General features: G+C 40.4%; 1 protein-coding gene across 1 annotated transcript in view; it reads left to right on the forward strand.

Moving 5' to 3' along the window:
- SMPD3 (sphingomyelin phosphodiesterase 3) overlaps positions 1-16091 on the forward strand; it is a 66781-nt gene extending 50690 nt beyond the window's left edge. The window contains exons 5-7 of the mRNA XM_034788569.1: positions 2159-2222; positions 7835-7997; positions 11301-16091. Coding sequence (XP_034644460.1) covers positions 2159-2222; positions 7835-7997; positions 11301-11402 — 329 coding nt within the window. The 3' untranslated portion in view covers positions 11403-16091. The remainder of the gene's footprint in view (positions 1-2158; positions 2223-7834; positions 7998-11300) is intronic.
- Positions 16092-18425: the final 2334 nt, after the last annotated feature.

The raw sequence follows: 18425 nt of genomic DNA on the forward strand, positions 1-18425 counted from the left end.
CAAATCTGAGGAACTGTCACAGATTGAAATGTCACTAGAGGAGGTTTTGGAATTAATTGATAAACTCAACATTAACAAGTCACCAGGACCAGATGGCATGAACTCAAATGTGAAGTTGCGGAACTATTAACTATGGTTTGTAACCTGTTCTTTAAATCGGCTTCTGTACCCAGTGATTGGAAGTTAGCTAATGTAACACCAATATTTAAAGAGGGCTCTAAAGCTGATCCCAGCAATTACAGACCGGTAAGTCTAACGTCAGTACCGGGCAAATTAGTTGAAACAATAGTAAAGAATAAAATTGTCAGACACATAGAAAAACAAACTGTTGAGCAATAGTCAACATGGTTTCTGTAAAGGGAAATCGTGTCTTACTAATCTATTAGAGTTCTTTGAAGGGGTCAACAAACATGTGGACAAGGGGGATCCAGCAGACATAGTATACTTAGATTTCCAGAAAGCCTTTGACAAGGCCCCTCACCAAAGGCTCTTACGTAAATTAAGCTGTCATGAGATAAAAGGGAAGGTCCTTTCATGGATTGAAAACTGGTTAAAAGACAGGGAACAAAAGGTAGGAATTAATGGTAAATTCTCAGAATGGAGAGGGGTAACTAGTGGTGTTCCCCAAGGGTCAGTCCTCGGACCGATCCTATTCAACTTATTCATAAATGATCTGGAGAAAGGGGTAAACAGTGAGGTGGCAAAGTTTGCAGATGATACTAAACTGCTCAAGATAGTTAAGACCAAAGCAGACTGTGAAGAACTTCAAAAAGATCTCACAAAATGGCAAATGAAATTTAATGTGGATAAATGTAAAGTAATGCACATTGGAAAAAATAACCTCAACTATACATACAATATGATGGGGGTTAATTTAGCTACAGCGAGTCAGGAAAAAGATCTTGGCGTTATTGTGGATAGTTCTCTGAAGATGTCCACGCAGTGTGCAGAGGCGGTCAAAAAAGCAAACAGGATGTTAGGAATCATTAAAAAGGGGATTGAGAATATATTATTGCCCTTATATAAATCAATGGTACGCCCACATCTCAAATACTGCGTACAGATGTGGTCTCCTCATCTCAAAAAAGATATACTGGCACTAGAAAAGGTTCAGAAAAGGGCAACTAAAATGATTGGGGGTTTGGAATGGGTCCCCTATGAGGAGAGAGTAAAGAGGCTAGGACTCTTCAGCTTGGAAAAGAGGAGACTAAGGGAGGATATGATAGAGGTATATAAAATCATGAGTGATGTAGAGAAAGTGGATAAGGAAAAGTTATTTACTTATTCCCATAATACAAGAACTAGGGTTCACCAAATGAAATTAATAGGCAGCAGGTTTAAAACAAATAAAAGGAAGTTCTTCTTCACACAGCGCACAGTTAACTTGTGGAACTCCTTACCTGAGGTGGTTGTAAAGGCTAGGACTACAACAGCGTTTAAAAAGAGAACTGGATAAATTCATGGTGGTTAAGTCCATTAATGGCTATTAGCCAGGATGGGTAAGGAATGTTGTCCCTAGCCTCTGTTGGAGATGGATGGCAGGAAAGAGATCACTTGATCATTGCCTGTTAGGTTCACTCCCTCTGGGGCACCTGGCATTGGCCACTGTCGGTAGACAGGATACTGGTCTAGATGGACCTTTGGTCTGACACGGTATGGCCGTTCTTATGTTCTTAAGAGTGGTGGTTTCACTTAATTAATTACCTTGATTTGATTGATTGAGGAAGTGGTTAGAGTAGGTCAGATTGGGTAGTTTGCCCGGAAGGTTTAAAAAGCTTCGGGGGAGAGGGTTCTGTGCAGGAGGCAAGGGAGAAGAGACACTTAAGGATCAGAAAGAGGGAGGGTGGAGGAACTGAGTGCAAGCATTCCCATCCTCATTGCTATTAGGGAGGGGTTTTTGCATTCATTCTGAAATGGACGAGTCCAATTAGATCAAAAGCATTAGCCTGCATGGGCAAGATACAGTCCCTGAAGGGAGGACATATCTTAAACCAATAGCACCCTTGTCCAAAGCAAATGCAGAGTGAGTATAAAATGCTATCAAATCAGAAAGGAACACTTTCTGATTCCACTCCCTTTGCACCACTACAACTAACTACACAAGGTGCAAGTAGCAATAGGTATGCTGAGCTAGTCACGTGTTCCTTTTTGTTCACAGGTACCTTGTTAGATCCTGAAGGATTGTATGACGAAGAAGTGTGCACTCCAGATAACCTACAGAAGTATGCACTCAGTCTCTCTTTCACTGTTTACAGACAATTCATTGAAAAGCTAGTTTGTCATTTTCCATTTAATATTTTAATTCAGGTGATAAATGACTACACTTTACTATCCGATGGCTGTTTGGTGGCCTTTGAGAGATGTGTTGCTTACGTTTGATTTGGCAATAGCAGCAGAGGTACTAAGGATTTAATTAACTCTAGACACTGTACTGACTTTGCATCTCTAGAGGTGGTCCCGCCTGACCCGCAGGAATACTGTGAATGTGGCATGATGTAAATATGTATAGATAATAAAAGGTTAAAGCACTATAGTATTACTGCCCAAGCCAGATAGGGGAGTCATGCTGTCTTATGGCCAAGTGAAAAACTTCAGATTCTAGAGATGTCACTTTGACATCTTTAACCAGCACTAGATTTACACCAAAACATTTTAAAAAAATAAAATGGCTGTGAAGGGGGGGTAAAAACAAAGTAAACTCTGGGTCTAACCAACCTGGAATTTTGGGCAAGTTTGGATCATGACTCCAAACCCTGTGGCTATTAACCATATTATCAAAAGAGGCATGCACTACAAAATTCAAAGCTGGTTAATATTCAATGAATTCACACCTATGTATACATTCAGTTTGTAGGAACGGGACAATAAAACCAAGTTTTGAATGCTACCAGACTAGGCATAGCACAGCCTGTTTGAAGATCTCTCCACAGCTGACCAGTCCAGCAGACTTGGTACTAACAATGAGGGAACTAGTTGAATAAAATAACTGGCCCAAGAACTAAAACTCAACCCAGACTAACCCTATGAGGTTATGTAGATTCTGTCATAGTAGTAGAAAGCTCCCATAGTTCATTGTACATAAACCATGAATGGGGGAGAGGGGGGAAATGATCATCACATCAAACATGCCATGGGAAAAAGAAAAGCGGAGTATCAGCCAACAGTACTGGCCTGTACTTGCAGTTTATTTTCATGATATGTTTGATTTAGCTGTGTGTCTTGGGCATGTTCCAACTCACTGCTGCAAAAGACCACTTACCAAAGGCTGACGAAACCTTAGGAGACATTTCTTTAAGGACTATATGAGGCCTATGCTTAGATAATATACTGTTGAAGCAATTCTGATGCTAGTTTAGTACTTTGCTGAGCAACATCTTTAACAGACAAGCACATGCTTGTCCTTTGGCCATCTTGTCTTCATTAGTAGATTGTATAAATCATAATAAGTATAGAAGAGCCAACTGCTACATGTATCAAAACATACTTACCGGTACTTTCTACGGTGTTTCTGGAAGTCTATAAATGAAATATACTACGGTGATAATAAGGTTGTCTGAATAGGTACTGGGTTAAATATGTGAAACAAGGGTAGTCATGAAACTCAACTAAGTTAAAATTTAGTTGTATGGAACTTACTGATTTTAAAAGATAAAATCTGTGTCTAGCCTATATTCAACAATTTACAAGCTGTAGCCTGTTTTAGGAACACCGTATTAATAAGTAGCCAGGAGCAGTTATTAAGGGCAAACTTTTTAACAGGCCTCCAAAATCTACAAATCTATTTACATTTGCAGATTTGCCTGAGCAGGCCAAATGACCCCTCTCTTACATGCACATTTGCAGGCACATCCATTCAGATGTACAAGATGCAAAACTATCCTGTACTAAAGACATTTATGCAAGTAAAAGAGGGGTCTATTTGGCCTGCACAGGCAAATCTGCAACTGTAAATATGCATGTGCACGTGATTCCCCATTTTATGGCTCCAAGTGCAGGCATGGAGATTTACAAACTGGAGCGCCCTAAAATTTCTGTGGATTAATTTTCAAGGGGTCCTTTGGGACAATTTGTCATTTAACAGATTTACTGTTCCTATTAAAATAAAAAACAAATATACAAAAAACCCAACCATAAAAAAGGAGCTATTTGAACTTAGTAATAAACATGGGTCACATTGATAAATGGTTTATAAAGGATTAATACTTAGTTACATACATGAATAAGTGAATAGTATAGATGGCTATGAGCAATCCACTGAACTCTTAATTTATTAGCCATTTATTCAAACTTCTGTCATTTATTAACTATTTAGAAATTATTTTATGTGCAACCGTAATATAAAGTATGACTGAAAAAAGGTGTTCAGGAGTTTTGTTACAGGATTAAATGAAAGCTTTACCTGCTAAGATTAGCATCGGGGCTCCTCTTCTCCTGGAAGACTTAGCAATTCCCTCACCCTCTGAAGTCCTCATCCAAAGCCTACTGCAGTCCGTGGGAATCTTTCCATTGACTTGAATGGACTTTTAATCAGGCCTTAAAGGAGGACAGGGATTTTCATTCATAGCTTTTCTGAAAGTGATTTAAGGCTTTAGAGAGGCCATCCCCTATAGGAGGGAACCATTGGAACTTGAATTCAGGCCTTGGCCAGTGATTTGCAGGTACTATTTATAACAACATTTATCTGTAATTTTAGAGTCCACATTACATTAATGATTTTAGATTGTAAAAGTTAATTAAAATGCTTTTAAAAACCAAATCAAAGCTCATTCATAACTGATATAGAGGTGAAATGCATAGAGAATCTAAAATGGTATCATCAGCATAAAGATGGAGAGGAGCTTCCAGCTGTCCGACTTATATTGTTAATGTAGATGGCAAACCAGATTGGGCTTAAAATAGATGCTTGCAGAAATCCTTCAGTAGTAAAATTTGGCTTTGACATAAACCCATCCAATTTAACAAACTGTTTATATTGGCATAGGTAGCTCTGGGAAACGGTTCAGCAAATCAGGAGTCAATGCCAATCTCCTACAGTCTATTAATAAAATCACATTAATTGCTTTAGATAAGTCAATGAAGGTACAGCACAGACTTGTCCCTTATTAAAAGGATAAGTAATGGGAACTATCATACGAGCTAGAACAAGCTTGACCCCCTGATTAGCAGAATATAATAAGCATCAATAGTGAGCAAGCTGTTTATTAACTCATTTTTCTGTAAATCTGGGACAAGTTAATAAGGTAGATATTGATCTTTTACAACTTGGACTCCACCTCTGAACAATGGTTCAATGTAAACACACTTCCATTTTGAAGGAGCCTTAGCTGTAAAGCTGAGCTTTTAATTTAGGGCAAGTAATTTCTTCTCACAGAAGGTGAAATTTACCCTGATGCAGAGGGCCAACACAAGGCCATCTGCATCATTTAAGCACCACACAAGGTCGGTGGGGTGTGGAGTATTCACTGGTTGTACAGAAGTACCAGGACTCTATACTGGAACAAGGTCTCCATAGTCCAGCACAGAAGGCCCCATTAGGGACCAGTCAAGAGATGAGATTCAGATCTACATTTATGAAGATTCAGTGGCCCCAAAGCAATCTGTGTGGAGAGAGTGTGGCCCACAATTCCATGCCACAAGCTGGAACAGCAGCAGAAAGGCTGTGGGGCCTGCACAATTTCCTGCGCCCCTGGGTTGTGGGATGGCTTACCCAAGCTTTGTGCAGGTGGAGTGAAATTGACTCCAGAATGTCAGACACCAGATCACATTCTCTCACTCATGTATCATACTTTTTGCAGGTGTGGAGTCATCAGACAGTCTGATATTCAATATTAAAAATGAGCTGTGCTGATTAGCTGTGATTGGCCACTATAGTCACATGGTATTGTTTCCATGCTCTAATTGGAGGAGTCATAACTTTTGTAATAGGCAGGAAGGTTTTAAAAAAAGCCACCTGGGGGTATTAAATCTCTCAAGGTTTTTTTAAACCCTTTCTGTGTCCTAGGTCTTATCTGAGGCATTAGCCCTATAATGTGTATATCATATTGGCCAGGCATAACTTATTACATTCACATGGAGTAGTTATGTGCTACTTCTGTGGCATGGCATACACCTTCTGCACCTGCTGTGTCAAGCAGCAGCCCCTCACATATAAGTGATCTGAATTTTACTGAGAATACAGGTGCATGAAAATTTAAAATTCATTGTCCTGGAATATTTGAGATGAAAATTCCTTTTCCATAAACACTTGGGTAGATGACTCCATCGCTGAAATGGGCACAGGAAGTGAATGTAAAAGGGGTGCAAGTGCAGCTCAAGCAAAGTCATCTTTTAAATGAAGTGACTGCACAGATGAAAATTGTGGGGTTTGGGTTTTTGTTGCAGTATTGGTCCAGTTCTGCGCAGCTTTTGCTCAACTTTGTTGTTTAATTTTCACTTACCAAGTCTGTGTGGGCTGCTGCTTTTCAATGGAGGTCAGCTTGATTAGAGCCAGATCTTTCTGAAAGTCTCATTTAGATTCAAGAAAATGAGCACCGTTTTCAGGAACAAGCTGTAGAATGAACAGTCTGACTCTCCATTTCACGGAATCACGGAATCTAGTAAGCTAATTTAACACAATTAATCACATGACCGTCCAAATTTGAAACATCCTATATGAAAGAAAATTTCCTTTTATAAAATGGTTATTAAAAATAATCTGGGCTTAGATAACTATCAGAACATTCATATTTAAATTAATCAGAGGAAACAAATGAACTGCAATACATTTCTTTTCCATAGACTTAATAGCCAACCATAACATGTTGTGGTGGATTATCATCTTGTAAAGGTGGGTATAAGAATCAACTTTAGTCAATTATAATTTGCATTTACTCCCAATTCGCCAAAAAACTAAAACAGTCCTCTTAAGTGTTGCAGTTCTTGCCTTGTCCCAGGTCAGATTCTTTTGAAGGATGGAATTTTGAGAGATGATGATAAAACCAGGGACTATTTCTCTTCCTAACTTCAAATCATTTCATAAGAGTCCTGTGCTTGTCACCCTTTAACACACACACACACACACACACACACACTTAATCCTTTCATGATCATTTTAAAAAGCCAGGACATCAAAATGTCATTTTTTTATCAAGATGAACTTAAAGGCTTTGTACCTGCTAGGACCCAAGTTCATGGCTCAGTGTTTCTGCTGCAACAGTTGATGATGTAGCTTTAAGATGTAATCAACTTTTACAAGGGAAACCACAGACCTCTGAGCTCAGGTTCTGGCAGGTAAGTAAAGTAAATCATTTTCAACTACATTCAACATTTTAGCCCCGATTTTCATAAGAGGGCATGCACAAAAGGGTGTACATATCTGCATGCCTAAATTAACACTCAAAATTTCTATGATTGCACATGCTGATGACCAGTTAAGTTTGATAGCCTGCATATGGCGTTGCTGAAGGTATCTGCAAATGCAGTAATTGTATATACAAAATTCACATGGTGGATCTTTATGCCAATATTCTATTTTCCTTCCCAATGCAAAACTCCTATTGACATCAGGGTCAGATCCACACACATAGTGGAATATCAGTATTGAGACTCATTGTGAGAACGTCCAAGCAGAACTGTCCCCTCAGTCAGCTGCAGATTAATATAACCTTATGCTGTAAAATGCATGCCTGAAACAATGGATTTCACTCCGCTACTGGTTACACTGTAGACGCCTCCGGATAGCACAATGTGTGTGTGTGTGTGGGGGGGGAGGCTGCAATAAAAATACTGCTGATAGCTTATTCTACTCACAGGGAGCTGGGAGATATTTAACAGGCTTGTGTTTTTTGTAAACCAGGGTGCTGGAAAGCGAAGAAGGGAGGAAAGGATACCTGGTCTATCCCACCAGCAAGAACCATTCTTCAAGTCAAAAGGGGAGGAAGGCATCACTAAAAGGCAGTGGGAGGAGGATTGACTACATGCTTTACACAGAAGAGGGTGTCTACCTGGAATGGAAAGTGGTGAGTTCTACAGTGAAGTGAACTGTAACTCAGAATGTAAAGTGCTTGGATGGCACACAAGGCCCTGCAGATTTGCTCATAGGGCTAAATTCAAACTCGCATCTCCAAAGGGAACTCACCATTCAGACCCTCTCTCCTGCTTCTGTCCTGGGCGGTCTGGGACTTCTTGGAAGTAAGAGACGGTGCCTTTGAGGTGGGGTGGAGTAAAGAGGTTAACCGGCTACTCAAGTGTTTAAGCAACCTAAGATAATGTTTGCCAAACTTCCATGAGCATGGGCTCTGTTCAAGAACGCATCAGATCTCAAAAATAGGCTCAGTTCAAATGGGTTTGATTCTAATATCTCACATATCCTGGGGGTAGGGATAGCTCAGTGGTTTGAGCATTGGCCTGCTAAACCCAGGGTTGTGAGTTCAGTCCTTGAGGGGGCCACTTGGAGATCTGGGGCAAAATCAGTACTTGGTCCTGCTAGTGAAGACAGGGGGCTGGACTCGATGACCTGTCAAGGTCCCTTCCAGTTCTAGGAGATGGGATATCTTTATTAATTATAATTATACATAGCACCAGTGAGTACATCGTCTACTCTACCTTACTTCATGTTTATATAGTGACTAGCATAATGGAATTCAGTCTTAGTAGGGGCCTCTAGGGTGGTAGTATTATTAGCTACAGTAATACAGATAATACTGCATATGGATTCTTGGAAAGTAGAAGGATGTTATAAAATAAAAATGGGAATTTTTTTCCCTCCAGCCTTAAATTTGGCAGGGGTAATTTTGGGGGGGCAGAAGGTGCTTTTTCTTATGCCCTCTAGCATTACTCTCTAGTTTTTCATTTGATGGTCACCAGTTTTTGAACTTTTTGTAAAACCTTATAGAATATCCTGGCCAGTGTAACATGATATAATGATAAAACAAATACACTGTGAGTCTAGGAGATCCTCAAAGTAATTTTAAATCTGCTATGTGATACTATATGCAGAGTTGATAAAGCTGCCGATTCTTAAGGCTGCCCGAAATGTCTCATTATAAGGCCACTGAGTGAGGCAGAAGGGAAAAAAAAAAAGTGATCACGTACTTAAATATTATCATAATACATGCACACAAGGGATCCAAATTAAGTCTGCATGTAGTTTTTTGTGAAATTATATAATTGGTGCAGATAGTGGCATCCTATGATGCCTGCAGCCGTATGCATAGTGTGTACCATTGGCAGTGGTGAGGAGGAGCGTCACTGATAGCCCCGCTGCCCACTCAGGTTTGGCCTGGTAGCCCTTCAATTATGTCTTTGTCGCCAAAATTAAGTGAGCAGCATTGGGACCACAGTGCACAGGGGTTGCAACACTCCTCAGATTTTAGCCTATGGCTCCTTTGTCACGATGGAGGGGCTAAAAATTGAGTGGCATTATGACCCTGTACACGTAATGTAGCGGCTTTGGGGCCAAACCTGAGTTGTGTGGTGACGCCTTGTGCAGCAGGTCGCAACACCAGTTTGGCCCAGCTGTACCACCTCATTTGCCCCATCATGAGAGAGGGGCAATGGAGCCAAACCTGAGTGGGAAAGGGGTGACCAGCACTGCTGCTTTGGGGCCAGCTCCTTCACTAGGGCTCCCTGCCACACAAGGAGTCTGCCCACCCTCGCCCTTCTTCCAGAAGCCTGTGTCCCTCCTCAGAGATGGGAAGTGACACTGCACCTGGGCAGGCCGGGCTGCAAGGTGGGGGCTGAGTGTGGCACAGATTTGGTGGATGAAGCACTGGGATCAGCAGCTGCATTGGGGATGGCTCCACAGGGAGAGATGGTGCATAGCATGGGGAAAAATTGTGGGGGCATCCCTGGAGACCTCAGTAGTTAAAGTTGCTCCAACACTTCCCAATAGAAGACCACGTTTTTGGTACCTTATAATTTTGCCAAACTTCAGTCAATTTGGGCTGAAATTTTCTGTGCCAGATGTCAGCCTGATTTTTTTTTTCCCCAAAAGAATTCAAAGTTCATCTCTTTCTGAGATTGAGGTTAGGGGAAAACATACTTTGTTTTGTCCAGGTTAAAGGATTTGCATAGCCATTTTATTGACAAGCGCTAGCTCCTCCATGCTTTGATGCAGGAGTTTGTAATTTGACCGTGCGGGGGAATAAGTCTTGTTAGGGTCTGGGGTGTGCCTTTTGCCATCCCTGTGAACAGCTATCCAAATTATGAGCCTCTGAAAGTCTCAGTTCACAGATGCTCACAGACTCATTAAAGTTTGGCAGCTAAACTGTCTGAAGGTTCTGTCTGCACTGGGCATGCACCACCCAAGGGCTGTGGGGACTGAGCAGGACTTTCCCTGCTATTGTTCCTCCTGGCTGCTGGGGACCATTGTGACATGGGTCCAGAACTGGGAACAGGGAGACTGTCTCCTGTGCTCTGAATATCAAAATGCTCCTGCTGTTGAAGTACAGTTGTAGCACAGAAGAGGAGAAGGAATCAGCTTGACTTGAATTCAGAGGGAAGAGCCTGGGATGAGGACTGGGACAAGGACAGACTGGAAGGCCAAGTGGCAGAAGACTCTGTAATAAACTAGAGTACACTCCTCCAAATCTGGGATTGAAAACAGGATTCCTGAGTCTCAGTATTCTTCTAGGGCTAGCAAATAGCTTTGATGCCCACTGGCAAAATGTGTGCCATATCTCCCTCTAGTGGCTGGCCAAAGAGTTTGTCAACTTACTAGTGCTAACAAGCGTTCCTCAAATAGCAGAGGTCTGTGACATAGATTAAAAGTTCTAACCCTGCTGATATCAATATGGTTACACATGACCGAATTTGTTTTTTCCTGTTTTCCTGTGTCCTTAAAAAAAAAACGTTACATTAAAGAAGGTTGAGGTTGCTAAGCACACAAGAGTTAGGAAATGCCAAAATTAAGGTTGTCTCTACAGCCTTAAATTCAGCCACATCATGCATATGCATTATGACAGTCTTGAATTACATGAGCACATGCTATTTTTCCCCAAACGGGATACCTGTCTCATCCAGTAGGTGTGTGTGTGTGTGTGTGTGTGTATATATATATATATATGTATGTATGTTACAGGTGTAACCTTTGCACTCCAGCAGACAGAACCCCACTCCCAGAACACTGATTACACTCTCCCCTGGAGCTTTCTGTGGCAGCTTACTCCACCTCTAGCACAGTGGAGCCACTGTCTTTGGGTAGCAGGGAGACAGGTTTGGGGCTTAAGAAAGTAAACTGGGAGGAGATGAAGAAAATCTAAACCTGGTGCATTTTTAATACCCTGCATTGATTTTTGCACTCCCCTTTTGTTCCTTTGCAGGAAGTGGAAGAGTTCAACTTTATTACACAGTTAGCAGGTTTGACAGACCACCTGCCAGTCGCTATGCGTCTGATGGTATCTACAGGGGAAGAGGATTCTTAAAACTGACCAGCGTAGACAGAAGATTAGAAGAGGAAAGTTTCAATTTATGACCTATATCAGAGGATAGGAAAGAACTTTTCTGGTGCCACGTTAGGAAAGATGACTAGACCTGACCCAAGCTATCCCCCTTCCCCCCCCCACACACACAACTCAACTGGCTTTCAAGTTCCTTCAAAATGTACCAGCATCGGAGGATATAAAGGGAAGAAACTGTGTGGGTTGGGACTAGTAACAAACCATTGTCACAAGTTGGTCAGGCAAGAGGGCAGGGCTGTATCTCAACGCTTTCACTGTGGACTGAAAGGAACCAAGATGGAAGTCCTTATTCCTTTTGAACCAGTGCCATTCTTACTAAAACATGTTTTTATACTAATATATAGCACAATTTAGTTTGTAATCCGTCTGTGAGTTAGTGCTGCTCAATGGATTTTTGCATAATATCTTTGTGAAACTAAGCTAAAGCTTTTTTTTTTCCCCTCCTTTTCTTTTTCCAAGCCTGTTAATGTCGTAGTAGCATGCCTGCATCAGTAGCATGCGCCCGCATTGCATGCCACTCTAAGATAGTCATTAAGATACCATGGGGGAAATAAGAATAGAAATGGGAATTCAAAATCTGAAACTAGCCAAAGAAAAGCATTCTGGGACTGGCTAAACATTTTCCAATCGACTTGATGGGCTTCAAAACAAAAAGCTGTATCCAATTGGCAAATAAGAATCTTACTTTTTCAAAGTCCTCCATTTAAGGATTATGATTAAAAATCAGACATTAAAGTTTAGGAATCCAGTCTCACAATCCTTACTCCAACTATATTCCCATTAAAATCAACAAGAGTTTTGCGTGAGTAACAGCTCCTGAATAGAGCACAAGTTTGCTATCCACAGGATATCACTTTTACTTTGAGAAAGAATATGGTCCCCTTTTAATGTCATAGGCTTCCTTTCCCACATTTAGGGCAGTTCTGATTTACAGTGTACAGTAACAGAGAATATTATGGTTATTTTGAATAGATTCACGTGGTACCATTGGTAATACCAGAGTCAATTCTCTACCTTGACTGGATACAATGAATAAGGAAGGCTTTTAACAAACATGCGAGACATAGGAAAAACAAAGGAAGTGACAATTTCGGAGAACAGATGAAGAAAGAGTGTGATTGACAAAAGACTGATTAGGACACTGATTTTCAAAGGAACAAAAAGTGGTGGCAGACTAAAGAAAGAAAAAAAGGGGAAGTGAAATGTGAAGACTTCTGTAAAGGAGAAAATAATTTGTAATGTGTGGAACACAACACTGCATTCTTTGTGCCCTCAGTCTTCGAGTTTTGGCCAGTTAATTTGTATAATTTTGGTGGTGGTTTTCTCTTTCCACTGCACAAACATGTACATCAGCCCCTTTGTTAGCAGCGAGTTCTCTCTTTATTGTCCCATCCCAGTACCCTACCCTTTTCACCTTCCTACCTCCCCGACTCATGTAATTCAAAAGTGGGATTCATAACTGAGCTTCTCGGCCCTTTGTCCATGTAGGGAAGTAAAACGGGGCAAGAGCAAAGGAGGGGATGGAAGCAAAAGCGAACACCACACTAAAGAAATAGGCTTCTCTTCCTAGGGAGAAGAGTATTCTGCTCAAAAAGGATACCTCTGGGCCCACACAATCCGCTAATTACCTGGTGCTCCTTAATCCAAGCCATTCATTTCTCCCTAATCTTGTTCCATTTTTACAGTGTTTTCCCCATTCTCTACCATAAATATTGAATTCACATCGCATCTGGGCCCAAACATGCACCAGTTTAAACAAACAATTTTTAGCCAACCGGATACAAACATCTCTGTGAACACTTACTGTGCTTTAGTTTAAACCTGCTATAGACTTAAACTGAAATAAGCCTGTTTAAAACAGAAACAAGTCCATGCAGATTCTTGCATCAGTTTAACTACCTAAATTTAAAAACCAAACACTTAGTTAAACCTGTGTCACTCTGCATGCAGAGAATCCCTTAGTGTTAATGAAAGAGACAGATTTCACTGGCTAGAGCCAGGCAGGTGCTAGCAAGTTTTCTCCTCACACAGCTCTGCCATTGCACCTCAATCTTGACCCATCACATCCCTCATTTTCCAGTCCAGGGCTCCCTTGAACACATTCTGCCTCTCACAACTGAATTGTGCCAAACTGCATGGGGGTTTGTGACAGATAACAAATGGAGACTAGAAAGAGACCAAATTTAGCACCCCTTTTGGTCTAAACAAGAATTGAAACCAAGTGCCAAGAGGTAGAAGCCGAATGCACTACTTATTTCCTTCTGTAGCTTTCTCTGTATACACAGAGAGCGCGCGTGCACAGTTTCCTGGTTTCTTAGCTCTGCAGTTAACTCAGAAAGACTTTGAAAAAATGCTTGTAATCCTATTTTCTATCTTGCTTGTATTTTATTAACCTTTTTAAAAAAAAAAAAAACACACAGTACCAATAGCAATTTGTGTACTGCCCAGCAGCTATGCTGCCATATTGCTATCAGTAGTAGAACTAAATCTGAGGTACAGTATTTTTCATAGCTTTCCTAACAATGTAAATTAGTTTGATATCAAATTCACTGAGTATCAGTTACAGTTGCTGAATTTATTGACACAATGTGGGATGTAAACAAACAATTACTGCCAATGTTACGCTATTTACAGTAAAAACTAATGTCTAAATTACTTTGTTTAGTTCTGTGAAGTCATGCTGACTCTAAAACACAGGCACTTTCCTTGCCCTTTTGAGATAGGATGAGAGATCTTTTCAATTTTGAAGTAAGCAGTTTCTTAGATTTTGATGTTCTTAATTTTTCAGTGCTCTCTGTTTTTAATGGTTGATAAATGGATAGTTGTAAAACAGTCTCTATTTAAAACAAAACAAAATACACCACTAACCAATATAGTTAGTTGTTACTAATCTTATGGATCTAACTTTGCAAGAGGATGATGCTGGGAGGTGCAGTATTGTGACTCCATTGTACAAATGCTCTTTGCTTTATTGCATCGATCCTGTGCCTTCTGATGCCTTGATACACTTTGGGGATTTAGAAAATGCATTTAGAAGATTGTAGAACACACACTTCCCACTCCAGAGAACAGTGCACCACGTGAAAGAGGAACAGAAACCATATTCTCCACGCTGACTCAAAAAGAACCACTCAGACAGCCACTCTATTGGCAGAATATCCATCCAAAAAAGCCTTAGAACCCAGGTCATGTGATGGGATATTTTCATTTTCCCTTTTTTTTTTTCTATAAAATAACTACTACAGGAAATTAAGACGCAAGCAGTTCCTCTAAAATAAATTCCAGCCTGATTAAGGACAGCGTGACTAGCCCCCTTAGCAATATATAAATTACAAAGGGTTTGAGTTAAACTTTCAACAGCTACTCACCCTATTAGGCATAGGAACTTCAGGTCTCTCTAAAGAGTGGGTGATAATACTTCTTTGTGTTTAATAATGTATCATCATTGAACATCAGTGCCAATTCTTTATGGGATGACTATGGACATTTTAGCTGAAGTGTCACATAATACACACACGCCCTGAAGCTTCTACTTGTGTTACACTCAATTCTCATTTTACAAGAGCAGGAGAATGTTCCTTAAGTAAGTATAAACTAAGGATAGCATTTTTAAAAAGGCCTAAAGGTGTTAGGTGCCCAAAAGAACAGGCTTTAGCCTTTCTGGGCTCATTCAAATCTGGTTAATCTATGCATGATTTGTTTGCTGGCCTGGGGCTCTGAAAGGCATCACTGGACTATATGCAATCAAATGAGATCCCACGCTACAGCCTGCATCAAGCACTGAGGAAGAGTGCTTGTGACATCATGGCTGAATTCCACCTAGTGTAATGTTGTACTTATGAGAGTTATATTTTGGCTAATGTATTCTGATGGAGTTGGCTTAGCATGCAGTTAGACTCAACTTAAGCAACCATTCAAGCTACCAACAAAAAATGGGCTGCTCGATAAAGGTGACCTAATAAAGGTGAATTTTACTCAATATTGGCTTCAAGAAGAGTTGCAGGTACTCTGCATCCTGCTGAATTAAGGTCACTTTGAGGAGAGGATGTTGCCGAATAAAAATTCTCTTTTACACCTCACTGCAATGTCTTGTTCCAGCAGCTGACGCAGCCAGGCCCTGACTCCTACCTGTTGGCTAAAGCATGAAGTTTTATTATGGGTCCTGCAATTATTTTCCTTTAAAAAGTTGTTGTTTTTTTTAAATGGCACTTGTCCAGTGATTCAGATTAAACAGATCTGACTGTCCTCAGGTTAATATGAGCCACTCCCAGGCCACTTTTGGTTGGCCTGAGTTCATCCCAGCTCAGAAAATTATTTTCCCCCTCTCCTGCTCGGTCAAGAGGGATGAAAGGAGAGGAACGCATAGGAGTCAAGAGTGTTGAAGAATTTCTGGCTCTCCTCCATCACGACGAGGGTCACTAAAAATAGGTATTAAGATTGTCCATAATCATCTTGTTTTAAATATGACTATTAATCTTGATGTTTTTTAAATATTGTATTAATGCTGAGGTTTAGAAACCCAATATAAAAATGACTTTTTTATTTCAATGATTTTTTCTTTTGGTATTGTATCCTTCTGGGACCTAATGTTTTTTATATGGTAAGCACACAGCTGACATTTTGTTATAAATGTATAAAAAACAAGAAACCAAACATGTTCATTGTTTTCTTTGCCTGTAAGAAAACCACAGTCTAACACCTGATAAAAACGAGATATTTTGGGGAAAAAATAGCTTTTTTCTTTACTGGTGCTGAAAGGAATTAATGGTTGATGCAAACAAGATAATAAAATTTCAAGGCTCAAACATTTCTCTGCAGTCCACTTATTACTTTGGTTTCAATGTGTTGGAGTCTAAAAATATTAATGCTGAAGAGAGTCTAATGCAGCTGATAAAACTATGATACAAACACACATAGGAAGACATTAGATTGCAGAGCTCTTCGTGACGGGAACTAAACTACTGAAGGAAGGGAGAAAAAGTATTAGCCCTATTTTATAGATGGAGGGATCAGTAGCACAGAGATTAAGTGACTTTCACAGCATCCCCCAGGAAATCTAGGGTAGACCATAACACTGAACCTAGATTTCTCAAGTCCCAGTCCAGTGCCTTAGCCACAAGACCATCTTCCTTCCTCTTTCTATAATAGATGCTAATTGCAAAGGAAAACTTCACAGAGCCAGTGTTTCTTGGTATATAATTGTAAATCTTGGTACCTCTGTGACTTTAGTCCAATCCCTGAACCAGTTAGTATAGATTCAAAAAAAGCCTGTGCTTTGAGTCAATTCAGTTAAAATTAATCAAAAAATACGAGTGTTCAGCGTTCAGTTTCTATTGACTCACTTCACTTTACTAAGAAGAGAATCCACTATGGTGTTTCAGCCCTTTTTGCCCATTCCCAAAAGCACCTGAAAAGAACCCTACTCGAATTTTTTTTTTATTCTTTGCTCACAGAAAAAGAAATCACTAGACTACAAGCCAATAAGAATCTGTACAGTGCATGCATTTCTTTTAATTAGCTAGGAAGGGACCTTTTCATCTTGTGAAACAGGAGATCAGAGACTGGCCCCTGTAGCCTCCTCCCGTATTACCCCTTTGATCCTGTCTGCACCCTACTGTCACTGTTGCACCTTGGGTTGGCAGGCAGTTTGACCATTGCTGTGGTGAACCCCTGGGGTGTCAGACTTACTCCTTCCTTGACATTCTTCTTGGTCTGTACCTCTTCACCACCTGCAAACTTCTCTCTTTACCAGCAGCAGTGTTAGCTCTCACATGTTATTGTTTTGCACTGCAATAGGACCTAGAGGTCCCAATCAAGATTAGGTCCCCACCGTCACAGGCATTATGGAAACACACAGATACAATCTCTGTCCCAGACAGTTTACAATCTAATTAGTTAAAGGCTTATACAATACTTCATATGTATAAAGCACTATGACAGAATTATAGCACTGCTAAGAATTAGAATTCCCCCCTTCTCCCCAGTTTTTGATTTGGTTAATATGAGTTTATGCACAGCACCCTGAGCTTCATAGAAATGGGGTTGCTTTATGCATTTATACTCAATTAGCCTCAGTTAGCTTCTAACTGCCCGAAGCTGGGTGTGGATGACAGGAGATGGATCACTCAATGACTGCATGTTCTGTTCATTCCCTCTGAAGCACCTGGCATTGACCACTGTCAGAAGACAGGATACTGGGTTAGATAGACCATTGGTCTGACCCAGTGTGGCCATTCTTATGTTCAATTATCTCACCACACAGGATGGGGCTGTAGAATTCTTCACAACAGTTCTGAGCACATATTCTCTTCATTCTCATTAAGTTGAGAGCCTGCCTGAAAACTTATTTCTTGCCAACTTCAAATGGTCATTTGATTACAAAAACAGGGGGGTACCTCCCACGTGCAGGTTTGCTGAAGACAGACTCCTGCTGACTCTGTCCCTGTGGCAGTGTTCCAAAGTCCACTTTTAACCTCACTCATTTCCCAAATGAGCCTCTGTTATAGATTATCTCACTTACTTATATACCCCTCCACTTCCATACCTTCTTCCTCCTCTCTCTCATGTCAATTGGCCTTTGGTTCCCAGAACTTAGCATCACTGGAAATGAAAACCATTGGCATCTGCTTCAGGTGTACACTATTTGAAACTGGAAGTGACACAAAGCATCCCCTTATATACATTACTCCTGGGGGAATTCTGCGCCAAAAATTAAAAATTCTGCACACAATATTTTAGAATTTGACAAATAAAATATGCAGAAATTACAATATAATCACGAGTTTCAATTATTTTTGGTCATTTATTTCAAAATACCTGTCAGCAAGTACATCTAACAATACAGACAACAAAAAAGATTCAGGAAATGTTTTTTGACAAATAGATTCCTTACTAGGCACATTAATACAGAACTCTGAATAATAATTCATTTAAACTACAATACAGAACTGTATTTCCCCACACCCCTCAGAACCGATGCAAAGGCTT

The sequence above is a fragment of the Trachemys scripta genome, chromosome 13, assembly GCF_013100865.1.
Source record: "Trachemys scripta elegans isolate TJP31775 chromosome 13, CAS_Tse_1.0, whole genome shotgun sequence".
Taxonomy (NCBI): domain Eukaryota; kingdom Metazoa; phylum Chordata; order Testudines; family Emydidae; genus Trachemys; species Trachemys scripta.